The 23,280-nt window shown below is 39.4% G+C and overlaps 1 protein-coding gene across 3 annotated transcripts in view; it reads left to right on the top strand.

Moving 5' to 3' along the window:
* Nucleotides 1–10,516: 10,516 nt before the first annotated feature.
* The window catches only part of UGT3A1 (UDP glycosyltransferase family 3 member A1), a 59,922-nt gene continuing 47,158 nt past the window's right edge, over nt 10,517–23,280 (top strand). For 2 of the 3 annotated variants that reach the window (XM_021671862.2, XM_021671867.2), the window contains exons 1-2: nt 10,517–10,754; nt 13,059–13,160. In XM_021671862.2, coding sequence (XP_021527537.2) covers nt 10,661–10,754; nt 13,059–13,160 — 196 coding nt within the window. In that variant the 5' untranslated portion in view covers nt 10,517–10,660. Of the gene's footprint in view, nt 10,755–11,092; nt 12,069–13,058; nt 13,161–23,280 lie in introns of those variants that run through there. The other variant, XM_021671863.2, reaches the window with a different exon arrangement.

Raw genomic sequence — 23,280 nt, 5'->3', positions numbered from 1 at the left:
AAAAAAACCAAAGAGAATGAAAAATACATGGATAGATCTAAGTAAGCATTGGGAGTATAAATTGTAAATAATAATATATGATGAATAAAATCATTAAATTATATATAATTTGATTGGGTGCAGTAGCTCATGACTGTAATCCCAGCACTTTGGGAGGCTGAGGCAGGTGGATTGTATAAGCTGAAGAGTTTGAGACCAGTCTGGGAAATATGGTGAAACCCCATCTCTACAAGAAATACAAACCTTAGCCAGGCATGGTGGCTGGCACCTGTAGTACCAGCTACTCGGGAGGCTGAGGTGTAAGGATGAGCCTGGGAGGCAGAGGTTGCAGTGGCATGAGATCATGCCAGTGCACTCCAGCCTGGGTGACAGAGCCAGATCCTGTCTCAAAACACACACACACACACACACACACACACACACACACACACGACATAATATAGTTCATAATAAAGTTTATGCATTAGGTATTCCAATGGTGTGATCACTTAGCTTCAATCTTTGTACCACAGATAATTATTAAAGATGTTAAATGGCATATAGAGGCTTTAACAAATTATACCCCCAAATCCCTAAATGATAGCTGTGTGAGTATCTCTTTGCTAAACGATGAGGTCATGCTTATGAAGAAGGCTGTGCTGCCAAACCTATGGCTTTAAATAGACAGCACAAGTGGGAACCTGCGCCATCATAGAAACCGAATGTTGTGTTTATATTCCAGATGAATCTAAGAACATAACCTGACTTATGACTAATATGAAAACCTACTTAACCAATCTGTTAGATTCAAAACCCTCACTAGTCAATTGGTTGAATGGTTGGTTTGAATCCTGGGGAACTTGATGGCAGAAGCTAAGTGATCATACCATTGGAATACAGAAAGTGTCCAACAAGATTGTAAATGAAGAAGGTTTGCTGATTTTATCAGGGTTTGAATTACTTGTCCTTGTGTCCAAGTATAACCTAAAAAAACATTGTCTTAACCACTCTGGAAGTAACCCAGCCATAAGTTAGTGTCACATAGCCAATATGTCCTATCTGGAGCTAGCCAACAAATACCTCGTTGCTGCACCCAATCAGTGGCATGCCACTCAGTGTCTTGTAATATGATAATGTGGTCACAGCATTCTCCAAATGCTGGATTGGTTATATTCAATTAAAAGTTGGGTTGGTTATATTCATTTCCATACACATGGGTCTTCCTGTTCCAGGTGTCCACCCATATCTTTTGTACTTTTTGGCCATAGGTCCTTGGTGTAATTTCTTTGCTCCCAGTACAAATAAACATTTTGGCTGAGTTGGTCAAATGAAGGGATGAGCCAGATAAATCCATCCCAAATTTGCATTATTCCATTTTGAAATGGGAATAATGTTTGTTTGGGGTCTGGTTACTACCTCCTGTTTTTGTTGGGATATGCTAAAGTGAGAGTTAACGAGCTGATCCTTTCCATTGAAAAACTTTTCCTATGTCCCTTGTTCTTAAACGTGTTTTTAATGGGCCAATTATATATATTGTCTTTTGTTACACCATTACTAAGGATACCAGGCCATTTCTGTAATATAATAAATATTTGGTATTCTGTCCAGTCCTGACCTTGGAAGGGGGATACCCACCATGGCAGACCAGAGCCACTGAAAAGAGGCATGAGTCCACATATCCAGCAGGTGTTCTTTTGTAATCTGCATAGTCCTGAGCCCATTGTAGAAACAGGTTCATTTCACTGGCATCTGCGAGTGGCAGTGGCAAGAAGGTGTAGGGACATAAGATAATGATAGCAAGATTGTGAGATTCGCTGTAGTTACTAAAGGATATAAATTAAATCAGACAATTTAAGTGCCCTGTTCTTTATAAGACAAGAGTTGCTGTCACATCTAGGATAATAATTGTAATGGTTATTATATAATAAAAATAGGCATTCATTTGTATGCAGACCTGGTCCTGTGTCTTGGGGTTAAGCAGTCCACAACAGCTGCCATCTGCTTCTAATCCTGGGTTGAAGGTTGATGTTTAGTAAACTGGAGGTAAAGGTCTTTGTTTGGAGTTACAGTCCACTCAGGAGGTTGTGCCTTTCTAAGATGGGAGATGTGAATCTATGAGTCTATACCCTCTAATTTTGCAGTACATGGATTTGTCAGTGGTACCTGGTACGGGACCTTCCATCATGGTTGAAGGGAATCCTTTATCAGATGTCTTTTCCAATAGACAAAATCTCTGGGTTGCAGATCATGACCAGGCACCTCATCTTCAGGGAGCACGCTATAAAGGGAATTCTTTACCAAATCTTGGCTTTTTAAAGAGATGATAAATGAGTCCCTCACATTATTGCAATACATCTCCCTTGAGAACAGTTGGATTGGTTATATTCATTTCCATACACATGGGTCTTCCTGTTCTAATTTCATAAGGGGACAGTTAATGTTTACCAAAAGGGTTGGATTGGAGTGTAAGCAGCACTAGGGGGAGTGCTTTGGGCCAGGGTTGACGAAATGCCTTCGTAAACTTAGATAAATATGTTTTAATTAATCCATTGGTCCCCTCCACCAGGCCTGAGGACTGGGAATAGTAGACACAATGGACATGTTAAAATATGGGCTGAATTTTACAAATATTTTGAATAACCTGCCCAGTAAAGTGAGTTTTCCTGTCACTGTGAAGTTCACAGGGCACTCCCTACAGTGGAATACTTTTTTTCTAATAGGATTTTTCCAACTGCCATGGTTGTTGCTTGCCTGCAGGGAATAGCTTCAACTCAATGGGAAAACATGAAGACCATTACTAAAACATACTTGTAATTTTGAGATGACGGCAGCTGGATAAAATCAATCAATATCTCAAAAGTCCAGCAGGAAAAGGAAAATGACTCCCTGATCTCATGGAGGGAATTTCCTGGGTTATATTTGGGACAAATAACACGTCAAGAGTAAACATTTTGTGCCACTGTAGAGGATGGTTTCCAGTAATGTTTTTTACACCAGGGTTTCATTTTATCAACATTCCAATGGGTTAGATTATGAACATATTCTATAAGGGCACCTGATATCCCATTGGAATAATGGGTTTATTATTAGGTCCACATCATATTTTAGTTTTGGGAACTGAGTATCTCCCTGCTTGTTTCCACATAGATTTCTCTTTTGTAGGAGCTATGCTCCGGGTTTCGTTCAACATGTTTTTAAGTGTTTTAGGTTTTATGGCCATTTCCTTGTTTGCGGTTGGTGGCTTGAATGCTGCTCTTTCAGCTGTGGCATCAGCCAGTTGGTTACCCTGACTTTCTGTGGTGTCTAGTTTTGAGTGACCTGGGATTTTTATAACTCAAACATTTTGGTTTCAGAATAACTCTAACAGCACTGATAATTACTGTACATTTTTTATGGGTTGCTTTGAGTAGGTAAAATATTCTCTCTCTTTCCATAGCATCCCAAAGTCATGAGCAACCCCAAAAGCTGTCAGTGTAAATGTTTGCAGCCTTCTCTTTTACCAATTGACAAGCTCAGGTCAGTCAGGGCAATCAATTTGGGCACTTGAGCAGATCTGGTTTAGGGAAGAGGGCCACCTTCAATTTCTTCTAGTAAGGAAACCACATCATATCCTGCTCTAAAATTTCCATTCTCTCCTCTTAAATAAGATCTGTCCACGTGTATTGCTGTCCTTTCCAAGTAAAGGCAAACAAATCTCGGCTGTCTGGATCTACAGGATTACTAAAGAAGTCACTGCAGACACCCATAACTGAGAAATACTGGCTGTAGTGGGTACAGTTGACAGGAGGTATGTGGGTTGGGGACTAATGGGTGTCTGGGTATTATGACATTGTTTATTGCCCTCAAGTCCTGCACAAATCTCCATCTTCTCCCACTTGGTTTCTTTACAGGGAATATAAGGCTGTTGCAGGGGCTTGTGCAGGAAATAATGAGCCCCTTTTTCAGATAATCTTGTGTGATGGGAACAATTTCATCTATGGCTTCCTATCATAGAGGATATTTTTAAAGATTGAGTAGGGGTTTCTTTGGGTTTTTCTCTATCTTTATTGGAGTGGCTGAGAATATTTTTCCTATATCTGTATTTGATTAAGACCATAAGTGGGGCAGGATGTCCTTGAGCAAGTGCTCTGCTTCTGTTGTTAAACAGGAAGATTGGGAAGCTAAAAGGAGTTTTACTGCTTTCTGCTCTTTATTCCAATGTTCTCTCTTCCTCCCTAATATTTCCTTCTCTGTCTCCACTTCACTTTCCTGGTCACAAGATGATGTTTTAACATTACCGGTACTAAGTTGTGGTACATTGTCAGGATGTTTTTTAATTTGGTATTTTTGGTCTCCTGGCTCAAATTCTTAAAAAAGTTTACCTTTTGATGCAAAAGAGATATGGGTGCTATGAATGTTGAGGAGATCACAGACCAAAAGGTTGACAGGGGTCCCAGGGCATATTAGAAACATATGGGACCTACTAAGCATGTCACACTGAGAGTCTGGGGTAAGGGATCTGATTCCCATGAAATTATAAGGTATAGGTTTTGACTTAAAACATGAGATTGTTTTGTTAGACACACCCAACATTTCATTACTCTGAAGAATGGGGCTTCTAAATAAGGTGGGATTTATCAGTGAGATAGTCATGCCTGTGTCAATTAAGGCAGTTGTAAGCTCATGGTTTATCATTATATTAATCTCTCCCAATTTGATGGTCAGGGTAAAATATTTGGAAAGGTGAAACCCTCGTACTTCCTCAAAGCATCTCTAGTCTTCCTAAGTTGTATTCTCTTGTCTTTTCTTTTGTTTCAGTCTAAGGCAGTCTTTCTTAAGGTGTCCTGGTCTTTTACAGTAGTAACAGACTGGGAGGGAAGAGTCTTCAGTCGTAGGGAAATTAAAATCTCTGTGGGGTTGAGGGGTTTTGAAGCAGGAGGGATTGCAAACAAACCTCTCAAACACTAAACTGGGAAGGAAATGGTGTTTTATTTGGCCAGCAGCTGTGGCGGCATAGATGCTTAACAACTGAGCTCCCCAACAAAGAAAATCCTTGCCCTTTAAAAGGCTTTCAGCTCTAGAAATGACATGTGAAAGGGTCTTGATCCATGAAGTAGGCATGGGGTATGTGACTTAGGTGGGAGTCTGATTGTGTTGAAGTAAAAACAATGCTTTCTGGAAAGATTCCTCCTACCATATCTGTGATCTATAGATGGGACTGTGGTTAGCAGTAGGGGTCTTATCCTTAACCTGGTCCTCTGGCTGACTTCTAATTCCTCCTTTTGAGATGCAATGTAGAAGGCTGAAGGGGAAATGGCCTTAGAAGCTGGAGAGGATTAAGTGTCTCCTTCCTCAGTTTCAGAAGTTAATTATTTAGCTGTAAATGCATAACTCAGGATATCTTCTATTTTTTCTTTTCTTTCTTTTTTTTTAATCATAGTGCAGGATAATTGCTCAGCTAAGTTAACTAGTTCATTAGTTCTGGCCATGGCCCAATTTGTCATGTGGCATTTTACAAGGGTGGCTAAATCATCATCTAGTCTATTTAAGAAATTTGCATTTTATAATGTATCACTTTTATTGTTTTCAAAGCAATCAGCTGACATCCTACAATACTGTCTTAAAGTTTTATCAAAATGTGTTAAATAATTTTAAACTGATTCATTTGCTCTTTGGTAGCATTGTTGATTTTACTCCAATTCACAACCCTTTGGAACACTGAATGAATAATATTTAACAGAGCAGTCACTCATTCCTTTGCCTCTTTATGCCTGTCTTCTGGATTTTGGGGGGCTGGTTGTTGTGTCTCTATTGGTACTTTAGGGGTTAAATCTGCTGTAGGGTCTAACCACTGTGCTTTTCCCAGCCATTCTTTAGCTTTAGCTTTTGAGACCAACATGTGGACTGAAAGGTCTGAATGACCTGAGTCATAGGTTCTGATAATGAGCTCATATTCTTGGGAAAACCCAATTGGATCTTTATCCAATTGGATAAAGGTCAGGAAATTCTCTAACTATGCCTCATAAGTCGGCCTCTGATCAAGGTTTGTGTATAATTGCTAGGAATCCCCTATCTGTTACCGGTTATTCCTGAAATGGGGTGATCATGAGAGATGTCCCTGCAGGGTTCCCCTTTTTCACATCTTCTAGATGAGACGCTGCCACTGAAGGGGGAACTTTATGTTCATCTGGGATCTTAGAGACCTCATTCCCCATAATTTAGAGTTCCTTTTTGGATTTCACCAAGTCGAGACATGTGTCGGACCCCAAATGTGCTGCTTGCAGACCTAGCTTTTCAGGGTCATTACACCTGAACTGGTTTGGTCCACCCATGTCACAGCTATCTGGTATATGTGTCAGGGGCTCAAGGTGTGGAAGGCATCAGCTCCTTATATGCATCTGTCAGTTGAGATTAGACCCTAAGTATGTTCTTCTGAGGGGGAAACCTATTTAGAGGCACTGTACAGCTTAGGGAGTATTTCTCCCAGTCACCGTCATGTGCTTCTCAGTCAGCTGAGAATGCCCCAAGAGGCCGAGGGGAGCAAGGTGCTCTTATTTCTTTTTCAGAGTGAAAGATTCCATCTTCATGAGCTAGAGGGTTTGGAGCTGGTCAGATCTGATAGGGGAAAGAATGGAAACATAGACACACACACACACACACACACACACACACACACACTACACACTCCAAACAAGCAAACAAAACTAGAAACAAACAACAAAACGGTTAAGCAAAACTGACAATAATGACATAAATTATACAATTTCTGAGTGCTCTAAGTGTAAGTGGGAAATTAACACCAGCTGGTTGTTAATGCTAATTTTAGTCATTTAAAAGAGTTTGCAGGACACAATCCCAAATCGGTTCTTTACCAAGTGATGGAGGCACAAGCTGAAGACCACTTTCTGCTGATACAGAAGCAACAGAAGCAGACAGGCTCGCCCTCCTTGATGAAAATGAGGAGAAACTCCCACAAATAAGGAGTTTTATTTATTTATTTTTTACAGCAAATAAACCCTAGACCCCCGGATCCCTGAAAAACTTTGGAAGGTCAGGGATCCCTGCAGGAAAGAGGTCCTGGACTTCAGAAAATTGTCCTATTGGTTTGGGCTATGAGGTGCCCAAGTGGGTACCAAACATTGAGAGATGAGAGGTTGCAGGCTGAGTCACTTTCACTCAGGATTCCTCCATGGTTACCAGATGTCAATCGAGAAAAATGATAAGACAAACCTCAATCATTTTAGGAGATTTATTTGCCAAAGTTAAGGATGCACACCTGGGAGATACGCCTATGCTTTTCTGCAAAGATGACTTTGAGGATTCCAAATTTAGAGTGGAAAGGGTGGGATATGGAGAAGTACACAATTTTCATATAAGTGGGGGTAGGGAAAAATAGTCATTCATGCCTTTGTCTGCCTCAGTGAATCTATGTTTTTAACATAAGATGACATAAAACAAACAGGGCAGAGAAAAAAAATGCAGAGAATCTACCATTACATGGGTGACTGCACCTGTAAAAATAAGCTATCAATTTGCATTGCCGTGATGAAATTTTAAGAGCTCAATAGGAATTTCCTTGTGGGGAACATATCGGGGAGGTGTACAGCTTTCCATCTTGCAGCCCTCGTATTTAGGAACCAAAAGAGAGAGGCAGGTTTGTGTGACCCAGTTCCCAGCTTGACTTTTCCCTTTGACCAAATGAGTTTGGGGTCCCCAAATTTAATTTCCTTTCACAATAACATAAAATTCTTCAAAGCAATAGTAACTACTTAATATCATCAAGTATTGTGCCCATATTTCTCTGATACTCCTATAATTTTTTAGAGTTGGTTTAAATCATACTATTTAATATATTACCACTTCTAATACCTGAACTTTCATATCTCTTTCCTTGTTTGTTTTTTCTTAGCAGCATTTCCCATGAATCTATTAAGTATTTCATTTCTTATTGTGTTTAGCCTCTGTCTGTCCAGCAAACAATATCTGGTATAATAAGTAGCTGTCAAAATAATTGTTGAGTCAATGAAGAGCTTGGAGCTTAATAGCAAGTCCTTTATTCTGCTAATGCATTATGAAAGGTATAAGAATAGATGGACTGGAGTCTTGTGATGCCTGGTAAACCTTCCTTCCTCCCACACTTCTCCCTTTCTCCCTTTCGCTCCCCTCACCATGTGTGTGTGTGTGTGTGTGTGTGTGTGTGTGAGTGTGTGTGTGTGTCTGTCTGTCTCTCTTTCTCATTTCCTCCCTCTCCACAATGGACATATCTAGGTGAGGGATGCACAAATGTATAGAAATGTAATGCTTTAAATTCAGATGAAAACTTGGATACCTGTAGACTGAAGGCAGGAATAGTACAAGCAGAATTCAAGGGCCCCATTGCAGCCTGTAGATATAATCCATTGAAGGTTTTCTCTGCCTGTCTAGAGTTGCACTGACAGCCTTTCCTAAAGCAAGTCTTGGTTTGAGGATAGAGAATGCAAAGGTGACTATATCTGGTGTAGTGATCCCTGTCCTCCCCAGGGCTGACCTTTCAAGGGGGCAGAATTACAAGCTATCCTGTTTGTGCTTTGGAGATATTATCAAAATAACCCCAGTTCTATTTTATGATACACATTCAGAATCATAGTCTCTGTGTTTGAATTTCAGTCTCCAGGTACAGACCCAGGGTGACTTTCAGAATTATTACACTAATTCCTTTGTAGATTCTGGATATTAGCTCTTTGTCAGATGGGTAGATTGCAAAATTTTTTCCCATTCTGTTGGTTGCCGGTTCACGCTGATTGTTTCTTTTGCTGTACAGAAGCTCTGGAGTTTAATTAGATCCCATTTGCCTATTTTGGCTTTGGTTGCCAATGCTTCGGTGTTTTAGTCGTGAAGTCCTTGCCCCTGCCTATGTCCTGAATGGTTTTGCCTAGGTTTTCTTCTAGGGTTTTTATGGCATGAGGTCTTATGTTTAAGTCTTTAATCCATCTGGAGTTAATTTTAGTGTAAGGTGTCAAGAAGGGGTCCAGTTTCTGCTTTCTGCACATGGCTAGCCAGTTTTCCCAACACCATTTATTAAACAGGGACTCTTTTCCCATTGCTTGTTTTTGTCAGGTTTGTCAAAGAGCAGATTTACAAGAAAAAAACAAACAAACTCATTCAAAAGTGGGTGAAGGATATGAACAGACACTTTTCAAAAGAAGACATTTATGAGGCCAACAAACATATGATAAAGTGCTCATCATCACTGGTCATTAGAGAAATGCAAATCAAAACCAGATTGAGATACCATCTCACGTCAGTTAGAATGGTGATCATTAAAAAATCTGGAGACAACAGATGCTGGAGAGGATGTGGAGAAATAGGAACACTTTTACACTGTTTGTGGGAGTGTAAATTAGTTCAACCATTGTGGAAGACAGTGTGGCGATTCCTCAAGGACCTAGAATAGAAATTCCATTTGACCCAGCAATCCCATTACTAGGTATATATCCAAAGGATTATAAATCATTCTATTATAAAGACATGTATGGGAACATACATACAGTGCACATGTATGTTCATTGTGGCACTGTTTACAATAGCAAAGACCAGGAACCAACCCAAATACCCATTGATGATAGACTGGACAAGGAAAATGTGGCACATATACACCATGGAATGCTATGCAGACATAAAAAATGATGAGTTTGTGTCCTTTGTAGGGACATGGATGAATCTGGAAACCATCATTCTCAGCAAACTGACACAAGAACAGAAAATCAAACACCTCATGTTCTCACTCATAGGCAAGTGTTGAACAATGAGAAAGCATGGACACAGGGAGGGGAGCATCACACACTGGGGTCTGTTGCAGGGGAATAGGGGAGGGACAGCAGGGGGTAGGGAGATTGGGAGGGATAACATGGAAAGAAATGCCAGATATAGGTGACGGGGTGTGGAGGCAGCAAACCACATTGCCACATATGTACCTATGCAACAATCCTGCATGATCTGCACATGTACCTCAGAACCTAAAGTGCAATTATATATATATATAATACGTATATATATAATATATAGAGAGGTTCTGGGTGCAATTATATATATATGTGTATATATATATACATGAATGCTAGCTCCCCTTCATGAATGTTACCTTCTAAAGAGGCCCTCAGGGTAGATCAAATTCCCTTGGGGATTCCCTCTAAGGGATGACTTGAGCTTGGGACACCAGCTGGAGATTTCCAGCAGTTTTCTGGGGGAAAATGGGGCATGAAGATGGCAATATGAGGTAACAGAGGCAGCTGGGATGGAAGTAGATAGAGTACCATAAGTTCAGACAGCGCCACAAAAGACAGGTGGTTTCCTTGGGGATGGAGCCTTCATTAACGTGGTTTACTGAGGCCCCTGCCATTCCTGGCTCTTAGTAAGGATTTTCCACGTGAAAGAGCTTTGATTACACGGGCAGAGAAAGGTTAAGGATCAGGTTACCCATCCCCTCCTAGTTGACTTCAGGTAGTTTGATAGGGCGAGGACAGATTATCCCTTGGAGCATGCACCGAGGGAGGAGGGGTAGAGGGAAAGAGAACAGAAGAGCAAGAGAATTGGCAGGATTCTCTCTCCTACCTCTTCCTAGGCCCACAGCCAGTGAGTCTGGCGCACTAAGACGCAAAGATCCCTTAGCCGGGCGCAGGGTGCGCAGCCCAGGCTGAGATCCGCGGCTGCTGTGGAAGTGAGCATGGCTAGGCAGCGCGTGCTGCTTCTAGTGGGCTTCCTTCTCCCTGGGGTCCTGCTCTCAGAGGCCGCCAAAATCCTGACAATATCTACACTGGGTGAGTGCCTGGCCAGAGAATTCCCAGACAGGCGCGTCCCGGATACCTGCACTGCCAGGGCTCCAGCGAACGGCAATTGATCAGAGTCATCTAGGCGATTTTCTGGGTTGGGCTTGCGACCCCGGTTGGAGAAGGGAGAAGCGCATCCAGCTGGGGGCAGAGAGGGGCCTCTTTTGCTGAGGTAGGGAAAATAGTTTCGGAAAAAAGAGACTCTCCTTTCCTCTCTCTTCCTGTTCAGGACGCGCTCCCTATTGGGCAGAGCCGGGGCCAGAAATTTGAGACCCAGACCAGAACTTGAGTTCCTGGGCTGCTCCTCTAGAGCGCAGTGGGACTTTTCAGAGGCTCACCTTAAGCTCCAGAGGGCGGGGTGCGCAGTAGCTTCCAGTAGAAACGGTGGCGAGCGTTTCCAGCCTCTTGGAGACCAGGGAAAGGCGCTCTTCAGGGCAGCACTGCAAATTCTATGAAGCTCATCGGGAGCCGGGTGGCTCAGGCAGGGTATTTCAGGGCTGCAAGGCCAGTGGAGTGTTTTGCTCCAGAGGAGAACTGGAGAACCGCTCAGGACTGAGGAGAGGACCCAGGTCATTCGGATCTTTCGGAGCCTACTTCCTTTCACCTGTGCCGCTGACAGTTTTCAAGGGATTCATGGGACTGTTCATTCTGCATTTTGGGCCTCAGCTTTATTTTATTTTTATTTCAAAGGAAGTAGAAGATGAAAGAGAATCACATATGAGCATAACTGGATCATCACAGGATCGAGCTTCCCCAAGACTTTATTTCAATCCATAGTGGGTTTTAATGGATTCCTTTTCGATCACGGAGAATCAGTCAGGGCTCATACAGCTGGAAGGAACAACGGATCATCTAATTCAGTGCCCTTTTGATTCTCTGAGAGGGCAACTGAGGGACTGGGAGTGAGATGCCTTTCTTAAGAGCACATGCGTCCTCTCTAATGTCCCATGAAGAACTGACTCAGAGTTTCTTACCCCAAGACCACACTCACCACGACTTCCACTCTGAGGCCCTTTTCACTAAGGATTTTGAAAAATCACTAAGAAACTGTTAGTCCATTTGAAGCCTTTTTCCTCCTTTCTGAGCGTTAGTAGCAGTGAAGCAACAGAGCTTCCAAACTTCTTGAAAGTACATTGTCCTCCTTCCTCAGACTCCAAAAGGGAGCTGATGTAGTTTCTGAATCCTGGTGCTGGAATCCTGGTCTTTGCCCCAGAACGCTATCTGACTCCTTAAGACCCACCATGAATGGCTATTTCTGTGAGAACCCCCTTCTTCCTGGCTCCCTGTTCTTACATGGATTAAAATGTGAGCAAGACCTATGGCAGATTTGTACTTTATATATCCCTTGTTGCTTTACACTATTCAAGTCTGGGTATAAGTAAACTGAGTCATTCAGAGAGCTGCACACTACTTCTCTACTCCCCTTTCACCTCTATCTTTAAACTTTTGGCATTTTTTCATTAATTTCTCTTCTGATCTTCCTTTTTCTGCTGCTGAGACCATCAGATTCCAGTGAAGGCTCTGTGTTGGAACAGGTACTAAGAGAAGACATTAATAAGATCAAGCTTCTCTTTTCTTAGCATGGTGGAATTTTCCTAGAATTAGTGATTCCTTAGTTTCTGGTGCAACCAGGATCTAGTAGGCTCACCCCAAGGGCTCCGCAGTTGTCCTCAAATATCTTACTTGTAAGTTGAACATTGGCCCAAATTGAGTAATTTCCTGCTAAGTACATTTGAATCTCAATGATTTGGGCTCTGAGTAGTAGCTTCTGTCCAATGGCTGTTTCTTAGACTCACCTTGTAAAGTCTATATTTCTGTTTCCTACAATAGCATACATTTTCAGAATAGGATAGCAGTTAGTTCTGACTGATTGCCCATTAGGAACCCTGTATACTAAAGTGCACACTTACTGTACTCTATTTTCTACCATTGCAGTTATATTTTGGAGGCAATGTCTCTCTAAGGCCCCAATTCACATGCAGCACGTACCTTAAGATGAGCAACTTTTACAGGCATAATCACAGAGACACTCATTACACTGATGCAGAGACTTTGAGCCACAAGTGGAAATCTTTGATGGAAGATACCCGCATATAGTACAGGAGGCTCTGGGTGCATGTGCTGGGCATTACCCAAAGTGAGATTGAGGAACAGGAAGCACTTGTCTCCATCTGCTCACTGTTCACCTTTCTTCTTCCCTGTACTTTTTCTACTGGATTTCCATTCCCCCCTCCCATATTGTCATCAGAAACTCTATTTTCATCTTTACAAAATGACATTGTGCATTGTTTCTAGGTGGAAGCCATTACCTACTGTTGGACCGGGTGTCTCAGATTCTTCTAGAGCATGGTCATAATGTGACCATGCTTACTTGGAGTGGAAAGCGTTTAGCTGGAGGTACCTTTTTTTAAAACTAATTTTTATATTCTTTTACTCTAAGCAAAAAGTGATGATATCTCTTTATAGGATGCATAATAAAAACATCTTTTGAATTTAGTCTTATTTTGGGTTGAATAAATGTGTATGTGTGCGTGTGTGTGTGTGTGTGTGTGTGTGTGTGTGTGTTTTCATGTTAAGTATTGGAAATCTTATTGGGGTTTGTAGACAAAGACTTCAATATGCCATACTTCCATATTTTACCACTTACCTGGGTGTCATTCTATTCTAGGCAACTCTCCACACATTATTATTAATTATTTTGAGAAATACCACATAATAGTATGGCTTAAATTTTTTTTGAACAGAAATGTTTAGCCATATTTAAGGCTTTTATTATGTAAGTATAGATGTCCTTCCTATCCCACAGGTTACTTTCTATTCTTGTGATCCTTAAAACTTATGAAAGATTTCCCAGGGAGCCTCTTAATTATGAACTAAGATGAGAATATATAATTAATATGACCTCACATGCTTGAAAAATTAGTAGCTATGCATAAGTTGTGCGTAATGGTGTCAGAAGTTCTTAATTGATTCATTGCATCCAAAGAATTGTAACTAAAATGAAGCTCATCAGTTCCTGTTGACAGATAAAGACACAGAGGCCCAGAGAACTTAAGCAATTTGTTTAATGTCAAATGGAAAATTGATAACAGAGTTGGGTGAATCTGGGACTTCAGGCTCTGGCTTTCTCAATCTGAGTGTTACAGAAGCTTTGAACAAAATCAAAAATTAACCATCTCCAGAGAAAAAGTCTGAGTAATTATAAAATTCTGAAGGTAAACTTCAAGCTTTGTTATTGTTCAGATAGTTTTAAAGCACTTTTGATTGAGTTTCGTAATGTTCACAGAATATCCTTTTTACACATTTCCCTTTTATCTGCCTTGATAGTCAGTCTGATTTCCCAGCAGTAATATATGGTCATCTTATTTTGGTGGTTCCAATAGCCTTTGAGTAACTGCTGAAAGCTGTAGACCCACTACTTCAGCAACCCATGCACACCAAAATCTACAAATGATTCTGTGCATTCATGGATCAGTTCAGTTTTATCTTTGGTTTCAAGTGTTGGGGTTCAAGTGTTCTAGGGTTTCTTTCAGTATTCCTCAGTCTTTGGACATTTTTGAGGTTGAGATGAAATATTCTTTCTTCTATTTTGCAGTAGTATTTGGGTAGAGCTCTTAAACTAGGAAAAACACTTGATTGGGTTGTTTTTGCTAGTCTGATAGCCAAATCAGTGTATTGAAATATTTGAACATGTGTTAACTATATGTTTCCATCACTTCCTTATTTAAAACTTTAATAAATAAATAACTCCAGAGATACTAAAGAAGTGTAGGTTTCTTGTGTTCACATGTAATGTTTTTCCAATTCATAACTGAAATTTCAAGTATAGGATAGCAGCCTATAGGAGAACTTAATTATTTGAGGTTCTGACTCTTTTCCTTTTTTTTAAAAAAATTAGTTTTACATTGCTGGATAATTGATGTATTTTCAGGGTATATGTGATAATGTAATACATTTATGTAATTTATATAATTTATGTATTTTCAGAGTACATGTGATAATGTAATACATTTTATATAATTTGTTACAATCAGTGTAATTGGGATATGCATGACCTTGAATATTTGTTTTTTCTTCTAGAAGTGTTCAAATTATTCTCTTCCAGCTACTTTGAAATATACAATAGATTATTGTAAACTATAGTCACCCTACTGATCTATCAAACACTAGATCTTATTTCTTCTGTAAAGCTATAGATGTGTACTCATTAATCAGCCTCTATCCATCTCCCCTCTCCACCACCATGTCTGGTCTCTAGTAACCACCAATCTACTCTCTATTTTTATAAGATCCACTTTTTAAAGCTGTTACATATGTGGGAGAACATAGGACATTTTTCTTTCTATGCTTGGCTTATTTCACTTAATATAATGGCCTCCAATTCTATCCATGTTGCTGTAAATTACAGTATTTCATTATTTTCTATAGCTGAGTAATATTTCATTGTGGATTTAAATCACATTTTCTTTATCTATTAGTTCACTGATGTGCACTTAGGTTGATTCCCTTATTTTGGCTGTTGTAAACAGTGCTGCAATAAACATGGGAATGCAGCTATCTCTTCAATGTATTGATTTTTTAAAATTTTGAATTATATATCCAGTAGTGGAGTTGCTGCATCATATAATAGTTCTGTCTTTAGTTTTTTGAGGAACCTTGATAGAATTTTCCGTAGTGGCTGTACTAATTAACAGTGTATGAGGGTTCCCCTTTCTTGACTTTCTGGTCAGCATTCATTATTCCCTGTCTTTCTGATAAAAGCCATTTTAACTGTGATGAGATGATACCACATTTTTGATTTGCATTTTTCTGATTATAAATGATGCTGAACATTTCCTTATATACCTGTTGGTTATTTGTATGTTGTCTTTTGAGAAATGTCTATTCAGATTTTTTCCCATTTTTAACTAAATTATTTATTTGCTATTAAGTTGTTAGAGTTGCTTAATCCATTGCGAAATGGATAGTTTGCAAATATTTTCTCAATTCTTTGGGTTGTCTTTTCATTTTGTTGACTGTTTTCTTTGCTGTGCAGAAGCTTTTTGGCTCAATTTAATACCATTTGTCTATTTTTGCTTTGGTTGCCTATACTTTTGACGTCTTACTAAAAAAGTCTTTGCTGAGACCAATGTCTTGGAATAGTTCATCAATATCTCCTTCTAGTAGTTTCATAGTTTCAAGTCTTAGAATAAGTTTTAGATCCATTTTCACCTTATTTTTTTGTATGGTGAGAGATAGTGCCTTGGTTTTGTTCTTCTGTATATATTCAGTTTTCCAGTTTCTCCAGCACCATTTATTGTAAAGACTGTCCTTTCCCCATTGTATGTTCTTGGTGTTTTTGTTGAAGATGAGGTTGCTATAAATGTGTGGGTTATTACCTGGGCTCTTCTGTTCTGTTGGCCTGTGTCTGTTTTCATGCCAGTACCATGCTTATTTGGTTACAGGTTTGCAGTGTATTTTGAAGTCACATAGTTTGATGCCTCTGGCTTTAATTTTTTTGCTCAAGATTGCTTTGGCTACTCAGGATCTTTTATGGTTTTATATTCATTTTATAATTTTTTTCCTATTTCTGTGAATAATGTCATTGATATTCTGATAATAATTGCATTTCATCTGTAAGTTTTCTTTGGGTAGTATTGTGAATACTGATTCTTCTAGTCCATGAATAAGGAATAGCTTTCAATATCTTGTGTTTTCTTCAATTTATTTCACTGGAGTTTTATAGTTTTCCTTGTATCTGACTTTTATATCTTTTGTTAAATTGATTTCTAGGTATTTTATATTTTTTATCACCATTATACATGGAATTGCGTTATTGGTTTCTTTTTTAGATTGTCTGCTGTTGGTATATAGAATTTTTGTATGTTGATTTTTTTATCCTGCAACTTTACTGAATTTGCTTATGAATTCTAATAGTTTTTTGCTGGCATCTCTAGGCTTTTTAAGTGTAAGATCATGTCTTCTGCAACAAGGCTAATTTGACTGCTTCCTTTCTAATTTGGATATCTTTATTTATTTCTCTTGCCTAACTTCTCGGTCCAGAACTTCCAATATAATGTTGAATAAAAGTAGTGAAAGTGGGCATCATCGTCTTATTTCAGATCTTAGAGGAAAGACTTTCAATTTTTCCCATTCAGTAAGATGTTAGTCGTGATGTGTCATATATTGCCTTTATGATTTTGAGGTATGTTCCTTCTATACCTAGTTTGTTGAGGGTTTTTAAAAAATCATATAAAGGTGTTGAATTTTACTGAATGCTTTTATGCATCTGTTGAAATGATCATATGGTTTTTGTTCTTGGTTCTGTTACTGTGATATATCATGTTTGTTGATTTGCATATATTGAACTATGCTTGCATCCCTGGGATGAATCCCACTTGATCATGGTGAATGATCTTTTTCATGTGTTGTTGAATTTGGTTTGTTAGTATTTTGTTGAGGATTTTTGCATCTATCTTCGTCAGTTATATTGGCCTATAGTTTTTTTTTTTTCTTATTGTGCCGTTGTCTGATTTTGCTATCAGAGTATGGCTTGTGCTATAGAATGAGTATGAAAGTAGTCCCTCATCTTCAATTGTTTTGAAGACTTTGAGTAGAATTGCTATCAGTTATTTAGATGCTTGGCAGAATTCGTCAGTGAATTCATCAGGTCCTGGGCTTTTATTTAATGGGAGACTCTTTATTATGGCTTTGATCTCATTCCTCATCATAAGTTTGTTGAGGTTTTCTTAGTTCTTGTTGGTCAGTCTTCGTAGGTTTTATGTGCCCTGGAATTTATCCTTTTCTTCTAGGTTTTCCAATTCGTTGGCATACTGTTTGTAATAATATAGACTTTTAATGATTCTTTATATTTCTGTGGTCTCAGTTATTATATCTCTTTTTCTGTTTCTGATTTTATTTATTTGGATCTTCTCTTTTTATTTTTTAGTCTGATGTATTAGTCTGTTTTCACATTGCTATAAAGAGCTGCCTGAGACTGGGTAATTTATGAAGAAAAGAGGTGTAATTGTCTCACAGTTCCACAGGCTGTATAGGAAGCATGGCTGGAAGGTCTTAGGAAACTTACAATTATGGCAGAAAGTGAAGGGAAAGCAAGCATGTCTTACCATGGTGGAGCAGGAGAGACAGAAGGCAAAGGGAGAGGTGCTACACACTTTCAAACAACCAGACCTCATGGGAACTCAATCACTGTTACGAGAACATCAAGGGGAAAATCTGCACACATCCAATCACTTCCCATCAGGACTTTCCTCCAACACTAAGGATCACAACTTGAGATGAGGTGGGTGGGGACACAAAGCCAAGCCATGTCATTCCACCCCTGGACCCTTCCAAATCTCATGTCCTTCTTATAATTCAAAACAAAACCATGCCTTTTCAACAGTCTCTCAAAATCTTAACTCATTCCAGCCTTAATTCAAAAGTCCAAGTCCAAAGTCTCATCAGAGGCAAGACAAGTCCCTTCTGCCTATGAGCCTTTTAAATCCAAAACCAGTCAGTTACTTCCAAGATACTATGAGGGTATAGGCATTGGGTAAATACTTTCATTCCAAATGGGAGAAATTGTCCTAAACAAAGGGGCTATAGGCCCCATGCAAATCTGAAACCCAGCAGGTCAGTCACTAAATCTTAAAGCTCCAAAATAATTTCTTTGGATTCTATGTCTCACATCCAGGTCATGCTGATGCAAGGGGTGGGCTTCCAAGGCCTTGAGCAGCTCTTCCTTTGAGGGTTTGTAAGGTAGAGCCCCCATGGCTGCTTTCATGATCTGGTGTTGAGTGCCTGCAGCTTTTGCAGGAGTATGGTACAAGCTATTGGTGGATCTACCATTCTGGGTTCTGGAGGAGTTCCACCAGGCAGTGCCCCAGGTTGGACTTTGTGTGAGGGCTCCAGCCCAACATTTCTCCTCTGCACTGCCCTACTAGAGGTTCTCCATGAGCACTCCACACTTGCAGCATAGTTCTGCTTGGACATCAGGCATTTTCATATATCCGCTGAAACCTGGGTGGAGGTTCTAAACTTCAACTCTTGCCTTCTGCACACCTGCAGGCCTAACTCCACATGGAAGCTACCAAGGTTTGGGGCTTACACCCTCTGAAGCAAAGACCTGAGCTGTACCTGGGCCGCTTTTAGCCATGGCTGGAGCTGGAGGACCTGGGTCAAGGTGCCATGTCCCAAGACTGCACAGAGCAGTGGTGTCCTGGGCCTAGCCCACAAAATCGTTTTCCCATCCTAGGCCTCTGGGCCTAAAATGGGAGTGGTTGCCATGAAGGTCTCTTACATGCCCTGGATATATCTTCCCCATTGTGTTGGTCATTTACATTTGGCTCCTCTTTACTTATGCAAATTTCTGCAGGTATCTGCTTGAATTTCTCTTCAGAAAATAAGTTTTTCTTTTCTTCCACATGACCAGGCTGCAAATTTTTCAAAAGTTTATGCTCTACTTCCCCTTGAAATTTAAGTTCTCTTTGCTTATCCAAATAAATGTAGGCTTTTAGAAGCAGCCAGACCATGTCTTGAATGTTTTGCTGCTTAGAAATTTCTTCTGCCAGATACCCTAATAATCTCTCCCAAGTTCAAAGTTACACAGATCTCTAGAGCAGGGGCACAATGCCCCCAGTTTCTTTGCTAAAGCATAGCAAGAGTGACATTTGCTTCGGTTCCCAACAAGTTTCTCATCTCCACCTGAGACCACCTCAGCTTGGACTTCATTGTACATGTCACTATCAGCATTTTGGTCAAAATCATTCAACAAGTCTCCAGAAAGTTCCAAACTTTTCCACATCTTCTTGTCTCCTTCTGAGCCTTCCAAACTGTTCCAACCTTTGCCTGTTACCCAGTTGCAAAGTCACTTCTACATTTTCAGGAATTTTTATAGAAATGCCTCACTTCTCTGGTACAAGTTATCTGTATTAGATTATTTTCACACTGCTATAAAGAACTACTTGAGACTGGGTAATTTATGAAGAAAAGAGGTATAACTGACTCACAATTCCACAGGCTGTACAGGAAGCATGGCTGGGAGGCCTCATGGAACTTACCATTAAAGCAGAAGGCAAAGAGGAAGCAAATATGTCTTACCATGGTGGAGCAGGAGAGAAAAACAGCAAAGGAGGAAGTGCTATACACACTTTGAAACAGCAAGGTATTGTGAGAACCACTTACTATCATGAGAATAGGCAGGGGGAAATCTGCCCCCATAATCCAGTCATCTCTCACCAGGTCCCACTTCCAACACCAAGGATCACAACTTGAGATAAGATTTGGGTGGGGACAAAGCCACACCGTATCATCTCGCTAAAGGTTTATTGATTTTGTTTACCCTTTCAAAAAGTCAGCTTTTTGTTTTATTGATCTTCTGTCTTTGTTTTAGTCTCAATTTCATTTATTTCTGCTCTGATGTTTATTACTTTTTTCTTTCTACTAATTTTGGACTTGTTTTGTTCTTGTTTTTAGAGTTCCTTTAAGTGTATGATTAATTGTTTATATGAAGCCTTTCAAACTTTTTAGTATAGGCATTTATTGCAATTAACTTAACTCCAGTGTTTCTTTGTTGATTTTCTGTCTGGATAATCTATCCATTACTGAGTGTGGGATATTGAAGTCTACTACTATCATAGTACTGCAGTCTGTCTCTTCAGATCTATTAATGTTTGCTTTGTATACTTGGGAGCTCTTGGTGTGGGGTGCATAGATATTTGAAATTGTTACATCTTTTTGCTGAATTGACCCTTTAATTATTCTATAGAAACTTTCTTTATCTCTTTGTACAGTATTTTATTTAATCTGATATGTCAGTATAGTATTCCTGCTCTTTTTTGGTTTCCAGTTGCACGGCATATCTTTTTCCATCACTTCACTTTTACTCTACTGTGTGTAGTCGGTGTACTGGGTGTAGTGGGTTGTTTTGTAGGTAGCATATAGTCGAGTCTTGTTTTTTTCTCCATCCAGATACTTATGCCTTTTAATTGGAGAATTGAGTCCATTTACATTCAGTGTTTTTTTATTTTTGATATGTAATTACTTACTGTTGCCATTTCATTGCTTGTTTTATGGTTGTTTTATAACTCCTTTCTTTCTTTCTTCCTTTTTGTAACTCACTCCTTCCTTCCTTCCTTCCTTCCTTCCTTCCTTCCTTCCTTCCCTCCTTCCTTCCTTCCTTCTTTCTTTTGTCTTTGTTTATGGGTAAGTTGCTTTCTCTGGTAGTGTGTTTAATTCATTTTTTTTTATTTTTAATGAATTTATTCTAAATTTTTCCATTGTTGTTGCTGTGAGGTTTCTAACAAATCTTATAGACATAACAAACTATTTTAAAGAAATGACAACCTAAGTCACAAAGAAAAGAATACAAACAACAACCAAAAAAGAGAAAAAAGACCTCTACATTTTAACTTCATCTTGCCTTCATTTTGACTTTATGCTATCTCCATTTGTATACTTTTATATTGCCTATCTACTAATAGGTTGCTGTGGCTATTATTGTTTTCAATAGATTTGTCTTTTGGGCTTTATACTAGAGTAATGAGTGGGTTTCACACCACAATTACAGTATAGAGTATTCTGGGTGTGTCCATGCACTTAATTTTACGAGTGGTTTTTATACCTTCAAATATTTGGGTTTTGCATGTTAGTGGATGTTTTTTCCAGATTGGAGAGCTCTCTTTTGCCTTTCTTGTAAGACAGATCTGGTAATCTAGTGGTACTGAATTCTCACAGCTTTTGTCTGGGAGATATTCTGTCTTTTTTATATTGGAAGGATAGTTTACTGTATCTATTCTTGGGTAATAGGTGTTTTTCTTTCAGGACTTTGAAAATGTCATTTTACTCCCCCGGCATGTATCGTTTCCATTGTGAAGTCTATTTTCAGATGAATTAGATCTCTTTTTTATGTTACTTGCTACTTTTCTCTTGGTACTTTTCAGATCCTATCTTTGCCTTTGATCTTTGAGACTTTATTATCTAACTTGAGGCAGTTTCATGTGGATCAAAATATTTGGTGTTCTCTGACCTTCCTGTTCCTGGATATTTGTCTTCTTTTTAAGTTTTGGAAAGTTATCTGTCATTTATTTGAAGAAGATTTCTATCTTGCTCTTGCCCAACTCCCGCTTGAACACCAATAATTTTTAGATTTGGTCTTTTGAGGTAATTTTATATACCTTATAAGTAATCTTTGCTCCATTTAATTCTTTTTTTTCTTTTTTCTCCTCTGACTCTATATTTTCAAATAGCCTCTTTTTGAACTTACTGATTCTTTCCTCTACTTGATCCATCTTGCTGTTGAGCATTTCTAATAAATTATTCAGTTCAGTAAATGTGTTTCTCAGTTCTAAGATTTGTTTGATTTTTTTTTTACTATTTCATTTAAAACATTTTTTGGAGATAGGTCTTGCTTTGTCACTCCGGCTGGAGTTCAGTGGTGGTGCAATCATAGCTCATTGCAGCCCTGAACTTCTGAGTTCAAGAGATCCTCTGCCTCAGCTTCCTGAGTAGCTGGGACTACAGGACTGTGCCACCACATCTAGCTAATTTATTATTTGATTTCTTTTTTTAAAAGATGGGGTCTCTCTGTGTTGCCCAGGCTGGTCTTGACCTCTTGGCCTCAAGCAATCTTCCCATTTCAGCTTCTGAGTAGCTGGCATTATAGGCATGAACCACGGTGACTGGCCTAATTCAATTTTTTCAAAATTAAATTTATCTGATAAATTTTTGAATTGCTTTTCTGTGTTATCTTTAAGATTGCTGATTTTTTTTTTTAAACTTCTCTTTTGACTTCTTGGTCAGAGAGTTTACATACAACTATCTTATTAGGGTCAGTCACTGATTTCTTGTTGTGTCTGTCTGGGGAGGTCATGGTTCTCTATTTCTTGTTGTTTCTTGTGGATATAGGTCTATGTCTTTGCACTAAAGGATTAGTTATTTTTTCCAGTTTTCTTTGTCTGTCTTGTCTTGGTTTCAGTTGGTTATGTTAGGTTAGAGATTCTTTGCATTTTACCTGTTGATGTTTTTTCGCTTTTTTCCCTTTCCCCCTAGGTTTCTGCCTCCTTTCGGCTCTAGAGGGGACCTTAATCCCAGGTTTGTCTTGGTTCTGGCACAGTGCCACTCATCCTGAATGGAGAAAGTCCAAAAAGGGATATCTTCTTAGTGTCGGAAGGCTGGTTAGGGATTTGTGTTCAGAAGACCTGAGGAATGGACCTTCAACAGCATGACGCTGCCGAACATCCACTCTGATTTGGCATCTCCTTTGACTGAGTTACAGAGCAGAGTATCCAGAGCAGGCAGTGGCTGTCCTCTCTGGGTGTCCTCAAGGATATTTCTCCTTTCAGACACTCTCAATGCTTCTTGTGGGTTGAGGTAGGGACAGGTCTTCTGCCAGGGGATCCAAGATGGCGGGAAAGTTGGTTGTCCACCTCGACTTCACTTTATTCAGTGTAAAAACTGAGAGAAAGGGGAAAATTTTCTGCATGCTTGGTGCTGGGCAAATATGGGGGAGGGGCATCATAGATATGGAATTTCAATT

This window comes from Aotus nancymaae, unplaced genomic scaffold, assembly GCF_030222135.1.
Source record: "Aotus nancymaae isolate 86718 unplaced genomic scaffold, 86718_ANA_hifiasm-v0.15.2.pri h1tg000014l, whole genome shotgun sequence".
Taxonomy (NCBI): domain Eukaryota; kingdom Metazoa; phylum Chordata; class Mammalia; order Primates; family Aotidae; genus Aotus; species Aotus nancymaae.
The sequence above is the reverse complement of the archived record's forward strand: the minus strand, read 5'-3'. Positions and strand labels throughout refer to the sequence as shown.